We start from the raw sequence: 18,917 nt of genomic DNA, 5'->3' as shown, positions 1-18,917 counted from the left end.
GTGAAAGAAAGCAGCGCATGGTGGAAGGGACCCGGTCCAGGCTGCTACAAGGGCAGCTGGTAGTCAGGCACCGCATCACAGCAACGGGACACACGTCTTCCTCCCACGCACACGGAGAGAGGCTGATGAGCAGGGCCCCTCTCAACTCGCTTCAGGATGAACCCATGGCACAGGACAGCTGGAGACACCAGGGACTCATGAGGCGGAGAAAAAAGCAGGAGCACAAGAAGAAGACATAGGCTGGCACCTTGCTTCCCTCCCTCCTTTGCAGGAGGACACGAGGGTGCTCAGCCCCTCTGGAAACCCTGGCCACCAGCTGCGTCCTGAGTTGGGCACCTGGCTCTGGGCTTCCTGGTCGATGCACTCACTGGACGTCCGGCCCAGCTTTAGCAGGGCAGGCACCTTCTGCCGTAGTAGCGGCCACCAAGGCCAGAGAGGTTAAAGCCCCCGGAGTTGATGGGCACTCCATCCTCACTCAGGATGCTGCCAACAGCAGCAGAGGTGGTGGATCCCACGGCGGTGTTCTGGGGGAAGGAGCTGAGGATGGGCCCTGGCAGGGTCACCACCACGGGAGAGGGCTGGATCACCACCCGGGAGTCCTGGCACTGCCTGACACAGGGCTCGTTGCAGCTGTTGGCGAGTGGGGTTGGGCCACAGGGACGGCACAGATCGTAGCAGGACATGGCTGTGGGACGGAAGTGCACCTGGGAGAGAGGGTAGGGAAAGAAAAGGCATTATGTGAGGTGCAGTCTGACAGCCTGCTCGGCAAGAGCAAAGGCACAGGCTGGGGAGCAGGGACAGGCTGCATGGGGAAGAAGAAAGTATGAGGAACCACGGTCCCCAGGGTTTCCCTGCAGAGAGAGCCCAGGACTTTGTCCCACCTCCCCTCAGTGGAGAACAAGGACAACTGAGATGATGGGAGCAGGATCAGGGACCAAGACTGTCAGGAAAAGCTACATCAAGAAAAAGACTCAGTTGAGGACAAAAGACAAAGAGGAGAAAAATGGTAAAGACAAGAGAGAGACAAAGCTTGTTGCGGCTCACCTTGTTCACCACGGAGGAGAAGGCAAGAGAAGTGGATGAGGGAGCCTGCAGTTGCACTGGCTTTTATACTGGTCCAGACCACCCCAGGCCTAGAGGCACCTTTTGTGCATGTAATGTGTTTACCAACAAGCTCATCTTGCATGCAAAGCATCACAATTTAAGAAATGGGGACACTGCTTATGTTCCCTGCAAAGCTGCCTTTTCATTTCCCTGTTCATGATATGCCCAGTTAACCACGCAGGCTCCTTTCAAGTGACTGTATTAGAGGCCAAAATGTTTCCAGGAGAAATGACACGTCAGCACAGGCAGATGATGCAGCCAGTGATGAGGAGTGTCCCACCTCACCAGGTGATGCCATCCCCTTGCCCTCCAGGCCCTCCCTTTACAGTATTTCCTGACGAATGGGGCAGGTCTCCTCACAACCCTGAGGCTTCAGCCTGGACATCTGCATGCGAGGCTCCCTACCATCATTTGCACTCTCTCATGCTCTGCCCACTCACACTGTACTAGGCATCGCCTTTCTAAGCAGGGCACCTCTGCTCTTGGGTTTTACACCCTCTCTCAGCGGTTGAGCTTTGCTCTTGGCAGAAGTTTGTCTGGTTCTTTTGCCGTCTTCCTTCTCTCCTTCATCCCTACTTGCCTTAAGCAGCAGAATACCAGTGGGTAAGAATGAAGCCTATTCACCTCCCAACACTCTCTGCTGGACACCTCTGGCAAAGTTGGAGGCACCCCGGTGACCCCATGTGCTGGCCAATCCATACACGTCTCTTTTCCTGCCCTCGTCTTAGCTATGGCCATCCAGACTGCTGGCACACCGGGCACCACCACTTACTTGGCAGGATTTCCACAGGACACCCAACCCTGCTCAGCAGCAAGCAGGCTCCATGAGTCCTTGCAACGGCAGTTGGAGGAGCGTGGCACAAGAGCTGCCTCCTCCTTTACCTGAAGCACAACCAGAGCAGCAGGACCAAAGTATTTCCTCTGGAGGGCAAGTGCGTGGGAAGGAGACACGAAGAACAGAACTGGCAGGGTACTACTGCCACACTCTCCCCACCATGGGGCCTGGTTGGAGAGAGAAAAGAGTCACTGCGTGGGACCTCTGCAGGCACGGCCTCCACAGCACCTGAGTGTGGTTTCTGGAGTATTTGCTGCATATCTGATCCAGAGCCGAGTCCCTTCAGGACACAGCGACACACGCAGGACTCCGCAACACTTAATGCTTTTGACCACAAGACTGCTCCAGTGGGGCCAAAGGTGCTTTTCCTGCTCCCTTGTAGCTCTCTGCAGAGTTTCCGGGACATGTGACTGACGCTACCCATCGCTTTCAGATGAGGGAGGACAATCCCTGTCTGTCCATCCCCCTCCCTTACCCATTTTACACGCCTAAGCTCAAACCATCACCATGATGCAAAAGCTAGTAGAGGGCTCACATGTCCCTTTACACAGTTGCCCTGGCTGCCACGTGGCCCTTCAATTCCTTTGTGCCTTTCTGCAGTTCCAGGGTTTGGAAGGAGTGCTTGGGGGAGTGAAGGGCAGGGTCACATTGCGAGTGGTAACATGCGATCAGAGCCTTGGCCAGTTGGGCGATAGCCTGCAGAGAAATGTCTTGCAGCAGGTCAACGCCTTGCCTCATCAACTGGAAGCCAGTATGCAACCTCAGTTGTTACTCACATATCCCATGTGGGAGCTCCTGGCCACTCTTTGCACACTCAGACAATACCACCTACCACTCCACAGTCTCATGTCTTTTCCAATATCCATGGCCTTGAGAGCACTCAGCTCCTTTGGGCACAACGGAGGTCCAACATTCACCCTTACGAGCCCACCCTTATCCCCTCCACAGCATCACATTTGCCCCTGGACAGCTTGGCTGGCTGTCTCAGAAGGGAAGGAACACGAGGAGACATCAAGCTACAATGCAGCATAAACTTTAATGAGCCTAAAGAGTGAAAGAAAGCAGCGCATGGTGGAAGGGACCCGGTCCAGGCTGCTACAAGGGCAGCTGGTAGTCAGGCACCGCATCACAGCAACGGGACACACGTCTTCCTCCCACGCACACGGAGAGAGGCTGATGAGCAGGGCCCCTCTCAACTCGCTTCAGGATGAACCCATGGCACAGGACAGCTGGAGACACCAGGGACTCATGAGGCGGAGAAAAAAGCAGGAGCACAAGAAGAAGACATAGGCTGGCACCTTGCTTCCCTCCCTCCTTTGCAGGAGGACACGAGGGTGCTCAGCCCCTCTGGAAACCCTGGCCACCAGCTGCGTCCTGAGTTGGGCACCTGGCTCTGGGCTTCCTGGTCGATGCACTCACTGGACGTCCGGCCCAGCTTTAGCAGGGCAGGCACCTTCTGCCGTAGTAGCGGCCACCAAGGCCAGAGAGGTTAAAGCCCCCGGAGTTGATGGGCACTCCATCCTCACTCAGGATGCTGCCAACAGCAGCAGAGGTGGTGGATCCCACGGCGGTGTTCTGGGGGAAGGAGCTGAGGATGGGCCCTGGCAGGGTCACCACCACGGGAGAGGGCTGGATCACCACCCGGGAGTCCTGGCACTGCCTGACACAGGGCTCGTTGCAGCTGTTGGCGAGTGGGGTTGGGCCACAGGGACGGCACAGATCGTAGCAGGACATGGCTGTGGGACGGAAGTGCACCTGGGAGAGAGGGTAGGGAAAGAAAAGGCATTATGTGAGGTGCAGTCTGACAGCCTGCTCGGCAAGAGCAAAGGCACAGGCTGGGGAGTAGGAACAGGCTGCCTAGGGAGGAAGGGAGATGCAAGATCGCTGATCCTAAGGTTTCCCTGCAGAGAGAGCCCAAGACATTCTCCCATCTACGCTGTGTGGATAACACGGATAAGAAAGATGATTGGAGCAGGATCAAGCAGGAAGGCTCTCAGCAGAATGTACATGAAAAAAAACAAGACCTGACTGAGGCCAAAAGAAAAAGAGGAGAACAAAAGACAAGAAAGAGGCAAAGGCAGTTGCAGCTGACCTTATTCACCACGGAGGAGAAGGCAAGAGAAGTGGATGAGGGAGCCTGCAGTTGCGCTGGCTTTTATACTGGTCCAGACCACCCCAGGCCTAGAGGCACCTTTTGTGCATGTAATGTATTTACCAACAAGCTCATCTTGCATGCAAAGCATCACAATTAAAGAAATGGGGACACTGCTTATGTTCCCTGCAACGCTGCCTTTTCATTTCCCTGTTCATGACATGCCTGCTCAGCCACACAGGCTCCTTTCAAGTGATAGTATTAGAGGCCAAAATTGTTTCCGGGGAAATGACACAGCAATGAAGGATGAAGATGAAGACAAAGAGAAGGAGATGGCCTGCCTCACTAGGTAATCACAGCCTCTCACCCTCCTGGGGCCTTTTTTTTGAGGTTTTTTCTTAATATATGGGTCTGCATTTCCTTCCAACCTATCATTAAAGACCAGGCTTCCAACAAGGTTCTTATGTGAGGGCCATCCATATCCTCAGCTTTCCCTATTAACCAACTCAGGTTGTCTCGGGCACCAGTTTTCCCAGCATGTCAGCTCTGCCCTTAGGCTTTTGCCCTTCTGTGATATCAAGCATTGCTCTCCCAAGTAATAAACCAGGCGGTTTTCCCTCTCCCTCTCTCAGCAGCATCTAGATGGCCGCAGTCACCACAAGTTTCACGAAGAAGGATGTTGCTCTGCCATAACCAAGTATTGCTTTGTCATTCCTGTTAGACTGGCAAGCCCCACAAAAACAAAGGCACATTCTGGGGAACAAATACCTCCGCTTTCCTGCTCCCCATGGTCTATGCCTCAACTTCTGCTGTGGCTCTATGTACTGACAGGACAGCAAACACAGTTCCAAAGACTCAGCAAGATTTCCATACAACACACAGCTCTCCCCAGAAGCAAGGGAGGGTTGGCAGTGCCAGCAAAGACAGCCTGCAGAGCAGCAGGTGTCAGGATCTCCCCAGAGATGCATGCTAAAGGAAAGACTCAACACTCAGCACTGTATTTTCTGGGACAGAAGAGGAGCTGAATGTCCCCAAGAGGAACGACAGCCCTGCTTGGGGCACAAGCTCAACTCCTCTGACACCCCAACTGGGTCCTCATTGCAAAGGGTAGAAAAAACACATTCCTCCGTTAGTGTGGGACTTCACCAGAGACAGGCAACTCTCTAATCACAGAGGTCAAGGCCAAATTCCTCATTTATGATGATGAAGCAAGCTTAGAAGATGCATAGTGTTAACCTGATCATGGTAAAAGGCCATTCAAAAAGAAATGCAGGCAAGAGCTCTGTGAGAGCCAGCTATTCCCTGCAGGGTGGGAGCCAGGAGATGAGCATGATTACAGGGCCAGGAGGGCAGCACCCTCACTGGCAATGGCCCCATTGGACAGTACCTGACAGTACCATCAGGTTCACAGCGATGAAGCAGAACTGAGTGATCATAAGGGCAGTCAGCCCACAGGTCAGGAACAGATCCAACAATGGCAACGCGCGTCAACAGAGCCCAGTGATTGCTGACCAGAGCCAGAACAACCAGACAGACCCACGAAGAGGATGGGAAAACTGTGGGAAACGGGCTCCAGATCCAGGCGGCTCATGGGTAGGCAGAGGCAAACCTGCAGAAGAACAGGAGCCTCACACTCCTGCCACCCAGCTGAAGAAAAGACCAAGGCCACAAGACAGAGCTTAAATAGAGCTCTGGGTCAAAGGGAAGAAGGAGGTGGGAGAGACCCCAGGTGGGGTTCATCAGGGCCATTGGGCCTGTTGTTACTGCACTCAGGCCATTGATGTGCAAGAAGAGGAAATCTCCTGTGCCCCTGGGACACAGGACACCAGCTCCATCTATCACAACAATGGGGGGAAGGACTTCTTCCTGCAAGGCGGAAGCTTCCATTTGTTTCATAAGTGGAAAATCCATCTTTCCTTCTGAGTCTCCTTTCAATCACATCCCTGCCCCACACAATCCACAGGCAGGGTCTCCTCCCAGACGGTGAAGCTGCCTCAGTCAGGGCCTCTGGTGGGCATCTGCCCAAAGGCTGCCATCTGCCCTGCCGCACCCTGCTCTCGCTGATCACTTGCACAGATGCTGCCTTCCCTTCCCAGCATGATCTTTTCACCCCACCGTGCTTCTGCTGTCAGCTCAGCATGGCTCATGAGTGTGGATGGAGAGTGTGTCTCCTGAGGGCCTTCCTGCACAGCAGGGCACGTGGGTTTCACTGGCAGCAGCTGGCTTTCAGGGAAGAGAGGACTTTAGCTCTGGGGAAAGGCACTGTAGGGGATCCTACAGCGTATGGGACAGCACAGCAGGTGCCCCTCACTCTACCTGAAGCGGGACTCCCCAACCCTGACTGTGGTGGTCTGCCAACATTGCTGAGTAGTTCAGAACAAGGTCTGGGGGTCATAGAGAGATGGTCTGGAGACAGACTGAAGGGATACAACTCCTGGGCGCTTTGTCACATATAACACATGTCTTGGAGCCATGGAAAACTTCTCAGGGGTTTGCTGAGAGTCACAATAAGCCTGGTATTCAGGACAAGGGCATGTGAATGACTTTGTATTGCTCTGTCATGTGTAAAGGCAAGTCCCTTCCAGGTGATCATTATAGTGAGCCTTCCCTCCTCCTGTTCCCCCAAGAATGGCACAAGTCCACCAAATACCTTCAGCCACCCTTTGCCCTGTGTGGAATACCATTTGCCCTGGACAGCTTGGCTGGCTGTCTCAGAAGGGAAGGAACACGAGGAGACATCAAGCTACAATGCAGCATAAACTTTAATGAGCCTAAAGAGTGAAAGAAAGCAGCGCATGGTGGAAGGGACCCGGTCCAGGCTGCTACAAGGGCAGCTGGTAGTCAGGCACCGCATCACAGCAACGGGACACACGTCTTCCTCCCACGCACACAGAGAGAGGCTGATGAGCAGGGCCCCTCTCAACTCGCTTCAGGATGAACCCATGGCACAGGACAGCTGGAGACACCAGGGACTCATGAGGCGGAGAAAAAAGCAGGAGCACAAGAAGAAGACATAGGCTGGCACCTTGCTTCCCTCCCTCCTTTGCAGGAGGACACGAGGGTGCTCAGCCCCTCTGGAAACCCTGGCCACCAGCTGCGTCCTGAGTTGGGCACCTGGCTCTGGGCTTCCTGGTCGATGCACTCACTGGACGTCCGGCCCAGCTTTAGCAGGGCAGGCACCTTCTGCCGTAGTAGCGGCCACCAAGGCCAGAGAGGTTAAAGCCCCCGGAGTTGATGGGCACTCCATCCTCACTCAGGATGCTGCCAACAGCAGCAGAGGTGGTGGATCCCACGGCGGTGTTCTGGGGGAAGGAGCTGAGGATGGGCCCTGGCAGGGTCACCACCACGGGAGAGGGCTGGATCACCACCCGGGAGTCCTGGCACTGCCTGACACAGGGCTCGTTGCAGCTGTTGGCGAGTGGGGTTGGGCCACAGGGACGGCACAGATCGTAGCAGGACATGGCTGTGGGACGGAAGTGCACCTGGGAGAGAGGGTAGGGAAAGAAAAGGCATTATGTGAGGTGCAGTCTGACAGCCTGCTCGGCAAGAGCAAAGGCACAGGCTGGGGAGCAGGGACAGGCTGCATGGGGAAGAAGAAAGTATGAGAAACCACGGTCCCCAGGGTTTCCCTGCAGAGAGAGCCCAGGACTTTGTCCCACCTCCCCTCAGTGGAGAACAAGGACAACTGAGATGATGGGAGCAGGATCAGGGACCAAGACTGTCAGGAAAAGCTACATCAAGAAAAAGACTCAGTTGAGGACAAAAGACAAAGAGGAGAAAAATGGTAAAGACAAGAGAGAGACAAAGCTTGTTGCAGCTCACCTTGTTCACCACAGAGGAGAAGGCAAGAGAAGTGGATGAGGGAGCCTGCAGTTGCACTGGCTTTTATACTGGTCCAGACCACCCCAGGCCTAGAGGCACCTTTTGTGCATGTAATGTGTTTACCAACAAGCTCATCTTGCATGCAAAGCATCACAATTTAAGAAATGGGGACACTGCTTATGTTCCCTGCAACGCTGCCTTTTCATTTCCCTGTTCATGACATGCCTGCTCAGCCACGCAGGCTCCTTTCAAGTGACTGTATTAGAGGCCAAAATGTTTCCAGGAGAAATGACACGTCAGCACAGGCAGATGATGCAGCCAGTGATGAGGAGTGTCCCACCTCACCAGGTGATGCCATCCCCTTGCCCTCCAGGCCCTCCCTTTACAGTATTTCCTGACGAATGGGGCAGGTCTCCTCACAACCCTGAGGCTTCAGCCTGGACATCTGCATGCGAGGCTCCCTACCATCATTTGCGCTCTCTCATGCTCTGCCCACTCACACTGTACTAGGCATCGCCTTTCTAAGCAGGGCACCTCTGCTCTTGGGTTTTACACCCTCTCTCAGCGGTTGAGCTTTGCTCTTGGCAGAAGTTTGTCTGGTTCTTTTGCCGTCTTCCTTCTCTCCTTCATCCCTACTTGCCTTAAGCAGCAGAATACCAGTGGGTAAGAATGAAGCCTATTCACCTCCCAACACTCTCTGCTGGACACCTCTGGCAAAGTTGGAGGCACCCCGGTGACCAAGGCATGTGCTGGCCGATCCATACATGTCCCTTTTCCTGCCCTCGTCTTAGCTATGGCCATCCAGACTGCTGGCACACCGGGCACCACCACTTACTTGGCAGGATTTCCACAGGACACCCAACCCTGCTCAGCAGCAAGCAGGCTCCATGAGTCCTTGCAACGGCAGTTGGAGGAGCGTGGCACAAGAGCTGCCTCCTCCTTTACCTGAAGCACAACCAGAGCAGCAGGACCAAAGTATTTCCTCTGGAGGGCAAGTGCGTGGGAAGGAGACACGAAGAACAGAACTGGCAGGGTACCACTGCCACACTCTCCCCACTATGGGGCCTGGTTGGAGAGAGAAAAGAGTCACTGCGTGGGACCTCTGCAGGCACAGCCTCCACAGCACCTGAGTGTGGTTTCTGGAGTATTTGCTGCATGTCTGATCCAGAGCCGTGTCCCTTCAGGACACAGCGACACACGCAGGACTCCGCAACACTTAATGCTTTTGACCACAAGACTGCTCCAGTGGGGCCAAAGATGCTTTTCCTGCTCCCTTGTAGCTCTCTGCAGAGTTTCCGGGGCATGTCACTGACGCTACCCATCGCTTTCAGATGAGGGAGGACAATCCCTGTCTGTCCATCCCCCTCCCTTACGCATTTTACACGCCTATGCTCAAACCATCACCATGATGCAAAAGCTAGTAGAGGGCTCACATGTCCCTTTACACAGTTGCCCTGGCTGCCACGTGGCCCTTCAATTCCTTTGTGCCTTTCTGCAGTTCCAGGGTTTGGAAGGAGTGCTTGGGGGAGTGAAGGGCAGGGTCACATTGCGAGTGGTAACATGTGATCAGAGCCTTGGCCAGTTGGGCGATAGCCTTCAGAGAAATGTCTTGCAGCAGGTCAACGCCTTGCCTCATCAACTGGAAGCCAGTATGCAACCTCAGTTGTTACTCACATATCCCATGTGGGAGCTCCTGGCCACTCTTTGCACACTCAGACAATACCACCTACCACTCCACGGTCTCATGTCTTTTCCAATATCCATGGCCTTGAGAGCACTCAGCTCCTTTGGGCACAACGGAGGTCCAACATTCACCCTTACGAGCCCACCCTTATCCCCTCCACAGCATCACATTTGCCCCTGGACAGCTTGGCTGGCTGTCTCAGAAGGGAAGGAACACGGGGAGACATCAAGCTACAATGCAGCATAAACTTTAATGAGCCTAAAGAGTGAAAGAAAGCAGCGCATGGTGGAAGGGACCCGGTCCAGGCTGCTACAAGGGCAGCTGGTAGTCAGGCACCGCATCACAGCAACGGGACACGCGTCTTCCTCCCACGCACACGGAGAGAGGCTGATGAGCAGGGCCCCTCTCAACTCGCTTCAGGATGAACCCATGGCACAGGACAGCTGGAGACACCAGGGACTCATGAGGCGGAGAAAAAAGCAGGAGCACAAGAAGAAGACATAGGCTGGCACCTTGCTTCCCTCCCTCCTTTGCAGGAGGACACGAGGGTGCTCAACCCCTCTGGAAACCCTGGCCACCAGCTGCGTCCTGAGTTGGGCACCTGGCTCTGGGCTTCCTGGTCGATGCACTCACTGGACGTCCGGCCCAGCTTTAGCAGGGCAGGCACCTTCTGCCGTAGTAGCGGCCACCAAGGCCAGAGAGGTTAAAGCCCCCGGAGTTGATGGGCACTCCATCCTCACTCAGGATGCTGCCAACAGCAGCAGAGGTGGTGGATCCCACGGCGGTGTTCTGGGGGAAGGAGCTGAGGATGGGCCCTGGCAGGGTCACCACCACGGGAGAGGGCTGGATCACCACCCGGGAGTCCTGGCACTGCCTGACACAGGGCTCGTTGCAGCTGTTGGCGAGTGGGGTTGGGCCACAGGGACGGCACAGATCGTAGCAGGACATGGCTGTGGGACGGAAGTGCACCTGGGAGAGAGGGTAGGGAAAGAAAAGGCATTATGTGAGGTGCAGTCTGACAGCCTGCTCGGCAAGAGCAAAGGCACAGGCTGGGGAGCAGGGACAGGCCGCATAGGGACGAAGAGAGCCTGGGAGCTGCAGTCCCCAAGGTTTCCCTGCAAAGAAAGCCCAAGACATTCTCCCATCTACGCTGTGTGGATAACACGGATAAGAAAGATGATGGGAGCAGGATCAACCAGCAAGGCTCTCAGCAGAACCTACATCCAAAGAAAAGACTCAATTGAGGGCAAAACCAAAGAGGAGAACAAGAGAAAGAGTGAGGCAAAGGAGGTTGCAGCTCACCTTGTTCACCACGGAGGAGAAGGCAAGAGAAGTGGATGAGGGAGCCTGCAGTTGCGCTGGCTTTTATACTGGTCCAGACCACCCCAGGCCCAGAGGCACCCTTTGCGCATCTAATGGTTTTACCGACAATCTCATATTTTATGTAAAGCATCCCACTTAAGTAAATTCAGCGCTTGTTTATGTTCCCTGCAATGCTGCCTTTTCATTTCCTTGGTCGTGACATGCCTATTTTGCTACACAAGCTCATTCCTAGTGACAGTATTAGAGGCCAAAATATTTCCTGGGCTATTTTAAATCAAAATCAGGGAGATGTTTCATCCAACTGGGCGGAGTGGTGTCATATTTTCAGGTGATGTCAGCATCTTACTATCCTGAGGCCTGCTTTCAGCCTTTTTTGCAATGAATGCAGTTTTTTCATTATAAACCTAGGATTAAAGGGCAGAATTTCTTTATGCAGGCACTGACCAAATCCATTGCTCTCTGTGCCTCCAAGGCCTTTTAAGCTTTCTTAGACATCAGTTTTTCATAAGGGAGAATATGATCTTGGGTTTTTGAACTTTCTTTGGTGTCTCGCATTGCCCTTAGAACAAATTATCCTGTCTGTTTTGCCTTTTCACCTCTTTCAGCATTGCCCAGATTTTCCCAATCACCAGAACAAGAATGTTTCAGAAAGAATGACATTGCCTTCCCACAAGTATTAGCCACTAACTAATCTTGCAGGAACCACTCCCTAACAAGAATGACTTCTGGCTTCAAAAGTCCATTCTTCCATTCCCCATGTCCATACCTCAACTTCTGCTTTGGCTCTACACACTGCCAGGACAGAAACATGGATACAAAGACTGAGCAAGATTTCCATACAACGTACAACTCTCCCCAGAAGCAAGGGAGGGCTGGCAGTGCCAGCAAAGAGAGCCTGGAGAGCAGCAGGTGTCAGGATCTCCCCAGAGATGCATGCTAAGGGAACGATTCAATGCTCAGCATTGCATTTCCTGGGCCAAAGAGGGACCAAATATCCCCAAGAGGAATGACAGCCCTGCTTGGGCACCATTTGCCCCCTGACACCCCAACTGGGTCCTCAGTGAAAAGGGTGGACAAAAACCCTTCCCCCATTAGGGTGGGACTTGATTCAGAGACAGGCAACTCTCTCATCTCAGTGGCTCAAACAAATTCCTCATTCAGGAAGATGAAGCGAGCTTTTAGGCTGAAGGGAGATGTTTATCTAAGGAAATATGTATGCAGAAGGAATCCCAGTGTGACTGCAACACGGCAGCCCTGCAAGTAATGGAAGGATTTCCTTCAAACCTAAAAGAGTATTCATCACCTCAAACCATACTGCAGCCCAGTTTCCTACCCATGGCAATTCCACTTAAAACCCTTCCACAAGCAAAACATTAAATCCAAAGAAGAAATTTCCCACCATCTTTCCATTCTCCCCAACTCAGTCCTCCATACTGAGGGTCTACTTAAAGGCTCAAGCATCCTGACACAGCATGATCCCTGAAAGCATGTACTGAGGATGTTACCTTCCTTCCATAGCTTGATCTTGACCTTCCTTCTGCTAATGGCTCAGCATGGCTTACGATGAATGGGAGTGCATTTCTACAGAGTCTATCAGTAGGTAAAGACAGACAAGTATTTTGAAGGACAGGTTTCTTTCAAGTAAGAAAAGGTAGCAATCTGGTGCAAACATACACTTTTAACCCCAGAAGAGTGCCCAAAGACCACCCTTCTACAGCAGAGAACTGTAGGATCAGCTATAGAGCATTCCCCTTGGAGAAACATGAAGACTATAGAAGGGTGGGAAAGAGAAAAAGTTGAAAATCAGAACTCATATTTGCGTTTGCACAGGGCTGCCATAGGGCCCTTCAATTCCCTCGTGACTCCTTCCAATTCCAGGGTTTGGAAGAACTGCTTGGAAGAGGGAAAGGCAGGGACACATTGCGAGTGGTAACATGCGATCAGAGCCTTGGCCAGTTGGGCGATAGCCTTCAGAGAAATGTCTTGCAGCAGGTCAACGCCTTGCCTCATCAACTGGAAGCCAGTATGCAACCTCAGTTGTTACTCACATATCCCATGTGGGAGCTCCTGGCCACTCTTTGCACACTCAGACAATACCACCTACCACTCCACGGTCTCATGTCTTTTCCAATATCCATGGCCTTGAGAGCACTCAGCTCCTTTGGGCACAACGGAGGTCCAACATTCACCCTTACGAGCCCACCCTTATCCCCTCCACAGCATCACATTTGCCCCTGGACAGCTTGGCTGGCTGTCTCAGAAGGGAAGGAACACGAGGAGACATCAAGCTACAATGCAGCATAAACTTTAATGAGCCTAAAGAGTGAAAGAAAGCAGCGCATGGTGGAAGGGACCCGGTCCAGGCTGCTACAAGGGCAGCTGGTAGTCAGGCACCGCATCACAGCAACGGGACACACGTCTTCCTCCCACGCACACGGAGAGAGGCTGATGAGCAGGGCCCCTCTCAACTCGCTTCAGGATGAACCCATGGCACAGGACAGCTGGAGACACCAGGGACTCATGAGGCGGAGAAAAAAGCAGGAGCACAAGAAGAAGACATAGGCTGGCACCTTGCTTCCCTCCCTCCTTTGCAGGAGGACACGAGGGTGCTCAGCCCCTCTGGAAACCCTGGCCACCAGCTGCGTCCTGAGTTGGGCACCTGGCTTTGGGCTTCCTGGTCGATGCACTCACTGGACGTCTGGCCCAGCTTTAGCAGGGCAGGCACCTTCTGCCGTAGTAGCGGCCACCAAGGCCAGAGAGGCCAAAGCCCCCGGAGTTGATGGGGACGCCCTCAGCACTCAGGATGCTGCCAACAGCAGCAGAGGTGGTGGATCCCACGGCGGTGTTCTGGGGGAAGGAGCTGAGGATGGGCCCTGGCAGGGTCACCACCACGGGAGACGGTTCAATAATCACCCGAGAGTCCTGGCACTGCCTGACACAGGGCTCGTTGCAGCTGTTGGCGAGTGGGGTTGGGCCACAGGGACGGCACAGATCGTAGCAGGACATGGCTGTGGGACGGAAGTGCACCTGGGAGAGAGGGTAGGGAAAGAAAAGGCATTATGTGAGGTGCAGTCTGACAGCCTGCTCGGCAAGAGCAAAGGCACAGGCTGGGGAGCAGGGACAGGGTTTGTAGGGAAGAGGAGAGTATTAGGAACTGCAGTCCCTAAGGTTTCCCTGCAAAGAAAGCCCAACACCTTCTCCCACATCTCTCCAGTGTAGCAACAGAGATGCTGGGAGTAGGATCAAGTACCAATGCTCTTAGCAAAAGTTACACTGAGACAAAAGCTCAGTTGAGGCCAGAAGAATCATAGGATCATAGAATTGTTGGAGTTGGAAGGGACCTTAAAGATTATCTAGTTCAAAACCCCCTGCCATGGGCAGGGACACCTCCCAGTAGATCTGGTTGCTCAGAGCCCCATCCAGCCTAGCCTTAAAAACTTCCAGGGATGGAGCTTCCACCACCTCTCTAAGACAAAGAGGAAAAGGAGAAAGACAAGAAAGAGGCAAAGGAGGTTGCAGCTCACCTTGTTCACCACGGAGGAGAAGGCAAGAGAAATGGATGAGGGAGCCTGCAGTTGCACTGGCTTTTATACTGGTCCAGACCACCCCAGGCCTAGAGGCACCTTTTGTGCATGTAATGTGTTTACCAACAAGCTCATCTTGCATGCAAAGCATCACAATTTAAGAAATGGGGACACTGCTTATGTTCCCTGCAACGCTGCCTTTTCATTTCCCTGTTCATGACATGCCTGCTCAGCCACGCAGGCTCCTTTCAAGTGACTGTATTAGAGGCCAAAATGTTTCCAGGAGAAATGACACGTCAGCACAGGCAGATGATGAGTGTCCCACCTCACCAGGTGATGCCATCCCCTTACCCTGCAGGCCCTCACTTTAAGGATTCTCATAATGAACGAGGCATGTTTTCTTGCAACCCTAAAATACAGGGCCAGACTTAAAAAGAATTTTCTGTGACAGGAATCCCTATATCCATTGTGTGGCCTAATACCTAACTTTATCAAATTTAGGTATAAACATCCCAGTCACCTTGATTAACCTGTGAAGTTTTACGCTGAGCAATTTAACTTCAAGAAAAATTCATATACTCTTTGCCCTTCCTTACCTTATCTGGAGAGCCTCCAGCAGTTCCCAGTCAACAGGAGAAGGATATTTGAAAAGCAGAGACACTCCTTCCAAGACACACGAAATGTACTCCCCCCACACTGCTACAGCACCAAAGGTCAGTGTTGGAGCTTTCCAAATGTTCATTCTTCATCCTCAAGGCTACCAAATGCTTATTCTTTGAGCCTACACTCTAAATAAATAAGAGGCACAACAAAAAGCTTGGAAAGCTTTCCAGGAGACATCAAAACTCTTTACAAGTAATCATGCTCTGAGAACGTCATCAGGAACACGCTGGAGGCAAGTAGACATCAGGATCTCTGTATCCTCCTCCCAAGCATTTCAGCACATTCAGACAGGCAGTTTCCCACTGGCCTGTGCTAGCCTCGCACTCAGCACCTGTAGTGAAGGTCTGCCCAAAGGCTCCAATGCCCTGCCGCACCCTGCTCTCGCTGATCACTTGCACAGATGCTGTCTTCCCTTCCCAGCATGATCTTTTCACCCCACCGTGCTTCTGCTGTCAGCTCAGCATGGCTCATGAGTGTGGATGGAGAGTGTGTCTCCTGAGGGCCTTCCTGCACAGCAGGGCACGTGGGTTTCACTGGCAGCAGCTGGCTTTCAGGGAAGAGAGGACTTCAGCTCTGGGGAAAGGCACTGTAGGGGATCCTACAGCGTATGGGACAGCACAGCAGGTGCCCCTCACTCTACCTGAAGCGGGACTGGGGCGCAAAGGGCAAAACATCACCTGTGGAGGACTATAGCCTGCGAGAGGATGGGATAGGCACCTTGTCCCTTCCTACTTCACCAACTACATGACAGCTTCACACATGACCAAGGCTACTGCCCTCCCTGATGTCGGTGGTCTTGCAGTTGAGGGCAGAAAGGCAAGAAGACACACTGGCTGCATCCTGGAGGCTCCCCTTCCCTCTGGTCAGGGAGCAAGGGACAGAGAAAGACTTGCTAAATGCCCTCTCTTCAGTGTCATGGGCCACAGGTCCTGCAAACTCCCCAACAGTGACTGTGGTGCTTTGCCAACATTCCTGAGTGGTTCAGAAAGGGGTCTGGGGGTCACAGAGAGATGGTCTGGAGGCGGAAGTGAAAGGATACAATTCCTTGGGCATCTGTCACATACCACACATGTCTTGAAGCCATGGAAATCATTGCAGGGGTTTGCTGAGAGTCACAATAAGCCTGGTGTTCAGGACAAGGGGAAGTGAGTGACTTTGGATTGCTTTGTCACATGTAAAGAACAGTCCCCTCCAGGTGACCATTTCAATGGGACACTCACTCTTAGTTCCTCAAAAGGACACAAGTGCACCACATCCTTTCAGCCACCCCTTTACCACATGTGTGATCATATTTGCAAATGCAGCTTAATATTGTACCCTGGCTGCATTAGACAATGTATTTCCAGACGCTTGAAGGAGTTCAACATTCCCCTTCACTCTTCACTCATGAGGCCAGACTGGGAGTACTGGGTTCTGTTCTGGGCTTCTCATTGCAAAAGATACATGAACATACTGGAGAGAGTCAAATGAAAGGCCGCGCAGATGATTCAGGGACTGGAGCATGAGACATAAGAGAAAAGACAGAGACCTGGGAAGAGAAGTCTCAGGGGAGGGCTGCCTCATTAATGTATTTAAATCCCTGAAAAGAACTTGCAATGAGGAAGGAATTAGGGTCTTTTAAGTGCTCCCCATTGAAAGGACCAGAGGCAATGGGCACAGAAGGAAACACAGAAATTTCCACGGGAATGTCAGGAAACCCCTTTTTACAGAGTTGGTGAGGGGCACCAAGCACTGAAACATGTTGCCAGGGAGATTAAGTCTCCATGCTTGCAGCTATTTAAAAACCATCTGGACGTAGAGCAATTGGCTCTAGGCTGACATCCGTGAGCAGGGGGTTGGACCAGTTGTGCTCCAGAAGTCTTTTGCAACCTCAATCACGCTGCGATTCAGTGATTTACCATTGAGCATGTTGTCTGGGCATTCCAGAAAGGAAGGAACACGAGGAGACATCAAGCTACAATGCAGCATAAACTTTAATGAGCCTAAAGAGTGAAAGAAAGCAGCGCATGGTGGAAGGGACCCAGTCCAGGCTGCTACAAGGGCAGCTGGTAGTCAGGCACCGCATCACAGCAACGGGACACGCGTCTTCCTCCCACGCACACGGAGAGAGGCTGATGAGCAGGGCCCCTCTCAACTCGCTTCAGGATGAACCCATGGCACAGGACAGCTGGAGACACCAGGGACTCATGAGGCAGAGAAAAAAGCAGGAGCACAAGAAGAAGACATAGGCTGGCACCTTGCTTCCCTCCCTCCTTTGCAGGAGGACACGAGAGTGCTCAACCCCTCTGGAAACCCTGGCCACCAGCTGCGTCCTGAGTTGGGCACCTGGCTCTGGGCTTCCTGGTCGATGCACTCACTGGACGTCCGGCCCAGCTTTAGCAGGGCAGGCACCTTCTGCCGTAGTAGCGGCCACCAAGGCCAGAGAGGTTAAAGCCCCCGGAGTTGATGGGGACGCCCTCAGCACTCAGGATGCTGCCAACAGCAGCAGAGGTGGTGGATCCCACGGCGGTGTTCTGGGGGAAGGAGCTGAGGATGGGCCCTGGCAGGGTCACCACCACGGGAGAGGGCTGGATCACCACCCGGGAGTCCTGGCACTGCCTGACACAGGGCTCGTTGCAGCTGTTGGCGAGTGGGGTTGGGCCACAGGGACGGCACAGATCGTAGCAGGACATGGCTGTGGGACGGAAGTGCACCTGGGAGAGAGGGTAGGGAAAGAAAAGGCATTATGTGAGGTGCAGCCTGACAGCCTGCTCGGCAAGAGCAAAGGCACAGGCTGGGGAGCAGGGACAGGCCACATATAGAGGAAGAGAGCCTTGAGAGCCGCGGTCTCCAAAAGGGCCCTGAAAACACAGATAAGACCTTCTCACATCTCCCCTCAGCGTGGCAAAGAGAGGAGAGACAGGAGGCAATGGTCACAGGAAAGTGTGGCTCAGACAAAGACACAGTTGAGGCCAGAACACAAAGAGTAGAAAAATGGTAAAGACAAGAAAGAGGCAAAGGCAGTTGCAGCTCACCTTGTTCACCACAGAGGAGAAGGCAAGAGAAGTGGATGAGGGAGCCTGCAGTTGCACTGGCTTTTATACTGGTCCAGACCACCCCAGGCCTAGAGGCACCTTTTGTGCATGTAATGTGTTTACCAACAAGCTCATCTTGCATGCAAGCAAAGCATCACAATTTAAGAAATTGGAGCTTTTAACAGTGCCCTGCAACGCTGCCTTTTCATTTCCCTGTTCATGACATGCCTGCTCAGCCACGCAGGCTCCTTTCAAGTGACTGTATTAGAGGCCAAAATGTTTCCAGGAGAAATGACACGTCAGCACAGGCAGATGATGCAGCCAGTGATGAGGAGTGTCCCACCTCACCAGGTGATGCCATCCCCTTGCCCTCCAGGCCCTCCCTTTACAGTATTTCCTGACGAATGGGGCAGGTCTCCTCACAACCCTGAGGCTTCAGCCTGGACATCCGCATGCGAGGCTCCCTACCATCATTTGCACTCTCTCATGCTCTGCCCACTCACACTGTACTAGGCATCGCCTTTCTAAGCAGGGCACCTCTGCTCTTGGGTTTTACACCCTCTCTCAGCGGTTGAGCTTTGCTCTTGGCAGAAGTTTGTCTGGTTCTTTTGCCATCTTCCTTCTCTCCTTCATCCCTACTTGCCTTAAGCAGCAGAATACCAGTGGGTAAGAATGAAGCCTATTCACCTCCCAACACTCTCTGCTGGACACCTCTGGCAAAGTTGGAGGCACCCCGGTGACCAAGGCATGTGCTGGCCAATCCATACACGTCTCTTTTCCTGCCCTCGTCTTAGCTATGGCCATCCAGACTGCTGGCACACCGGGCACCACCACTTACTTGGCAGGATTTCCACAG

At 53.1% G+C, this 18,917-nt stretch overlaps 4 protein-coding genes and 2 pseudogenes across 7 annotated transcripts; all 6 read right to left on the bottom strand.

Moving 5' to 3' along the window:
- Nucleotides 1–318: 318 nt before the first annotated feature.
- LOC141734594 (feather beta keratin) lies at nucleotides 319–1,195 on the bottom strand. 2 transcript variants are annotated; one of them, XM_074566503.1, is made up of 2 exons: nucleotides 1,049–1,195; nucleotides 319–707 (listed from the first exon to the last, which is right to left on the bottom strand). In XM_074566503.1, the coding sequence occupies exons 1-2, from the start codon at nucleotides 1,193–1,195 to the stop codon at nucleotides 387–389; spliced, it is 468 nt and encodes a 155-aa protein (XP_074422604.1). In that variant the 3' UTR covers nucleotides 319–386. The 2 variants fall into 2 exon arrangements, with proteins under 2 accessions (XP_074422604.1, XP_074422605.1); XM_074566504.1 differs by lacking the exon at nucleotides 1,049–1,195 and having other exon boundaries at nucleotides 319–691.
- A 2,124-nt stretch (nucleotides 1,196–3,319) lies between these two features.
- LOC141734593 (feather beta keratin) lies at nucleotides 3,320–4,182 on the bottom strand. 2 transcript variants are annotated; one of them, XM_074566501.1, is made up of 2 exons: nucleotides 4,036–4,182; nucleotides 3,320–3,697 (listed from the first exon to the last, which is right to left on the bottom strand). In XM_074566501.1, exons 1-2 carry the CDS (start codon nucleotides 4,180–4,182, stop codon nucleotides 3,377–3,379), a joined length of 468 nt encoding a protein of 155 aa, XP_074422602.1. In that variant the 3' UTR covers nucleotides 3,320–3,376. The 2 variants fall into 2 exon arrangements, with proteins under 2 accessions (XP_074422602.1, XP_074422603.1); XM_074566502.1 differs by lacking the exon at nucleotides 4,036–4,182 and having other exon boundaries at nucleotides 3,320–3,681.
- A 2,956-nt stretch (nucleotides 4,183–7,138) lies between these two features.
- Nucleotides 7,139–8,004, bottom strand: LOC141734530 (feather beta keratin). Of its 2 annotated transcripts, XM_074566383.1 has the most exons (2): nucleotides 7,844–8,004; nucleotides 7,139–7,502 (listed from the first exon to the last, which is right to left on the bottom strand). In XM_074566383.1, exons 1-2 carry the CDS (start codon nucleotides 8,002–8,004, stop codon nucleotides 7,196–7,198), a joined length of 468 nt encoding a protein of 155 aa, XP_074422484.1. In that variant the 3' UTR covers nucleotides 7,139–7,195. The 2 variants fall into 2 exon arrangements, with proteins under 2 accessions (XP_074422484.1, XP_074422485.1); XM_074566384.1 differs by lacking the exon at nucleotides 7,844–8,004 and having other exon boundaries at nucleotides 7,139–7,553.
- Nucleotides 8,005–10,188: 2,184 nt separating this feature from the next.
- Nucleotides 10,189–10,949, bottom strand: LOC141734531 (feather beta keratin-like; annotated as a pseudogene).
- A 2,620-nt stretch (nucleotides 10,950–13,569) lies between these two features.
- LOC141734589 (feather beta keratin-like) lies at nucleotides 13,570–14,535 on the bottom strand. Its single transcript, XM_074566498.1, has 2 exons — nucleotides 14,375–14,535; nucleotides 13,570–13,876 (listed from the first exon to the last, which is right to left on the bottom strand). Exons 1-2 carry the CDS (start codon nucleotides 14,533–14,535, stop codon nucleotides 13,570–13,572), a joined length of 468 nt encoding a protein of 155 aa, XP_074422599.1.
- A 2,887-nt stretch (nucleotides 14,536–17,422) lies between these two features.
- Nucleotides 17,423–18,171, bottom strand: LOC141734592 (feather beta keratin-like; annotated as a pseudogene).
- Nucleotides 18,172–18,917: the final 746 nt, after the last annotated feature.

Source organism: Larus michahellis, chromosome 24 (genome assembly GCF_964199755.1).
Source record: "Larus michahellis chromosome 24, bLarMic1.1, whole genome shotgun sequence".
NCBI lineage: Eukaryota > Metazoa > Chordata > Aves > Charadriiformes > Laridae > Larus > Larus michahellis.
The sequence above is the reverse complement of the archived record's forward strand: the minus strand, read 5'-3'. Positions and strand labels throughout refer to the sequence as shown.

Coding starts and splice junctions, on each gene's coding strand:
- LOC141734589 (XM_074566498.1), bottom strand. CDS start 14,535: ATGCTTTGCATGCAAGATGAGCTTGTTGGTAAACACATTACATGCACA. Junction 13,877..14,374: donor GGTGAACAAGGTGAGCTGCA/ACCTCCTTTGCC, acceptor GGTGCACTTCCG/TCCCACAGCCATGTCCTGCT.
- LOC141734594 (XM_074566503.1), bottom strand. CDS start 1,195: ATGCTTTGCATGCAAGATGAGCTTGTTGGTAAACACATTACATGCACA. Junction 708..1,048: donor GCCTTCTCCTCCGTGGTGAA/CAAGGTGAGCCG, acceptor TACCCTCTCTCC/CAGGTGCACTTCCGTCCCAC.
- LOC141734530 (XM_074566383.1), bottom strand. CDS start 8,004: ATGCTTTGCATGCAAGATGAGCTTGTTGGTAAACACATTACATGCACA. Junction 7,503..7,843: donor GGTGAACAAGGTGAGCTGCA/ACAAGCTTTGTC, acceptor GGTGCACTTCCG/TCCCACAGCCATGTCCTGCT.
- LOC141734593 (XM_074566501.1), bottom strand. CDS start 4,182: ATGCTTTGCATGCAAGATGAGCTTGTTGGTAAATACATTACATGCACA. Junction 3,698..4,035: donor GCCTTCTCCTCCGTGGTGAA/TAAGGTCAGCTG, acceptor TACCCTCTCTCC/CAGGTGCACTTCCGTCCCAC.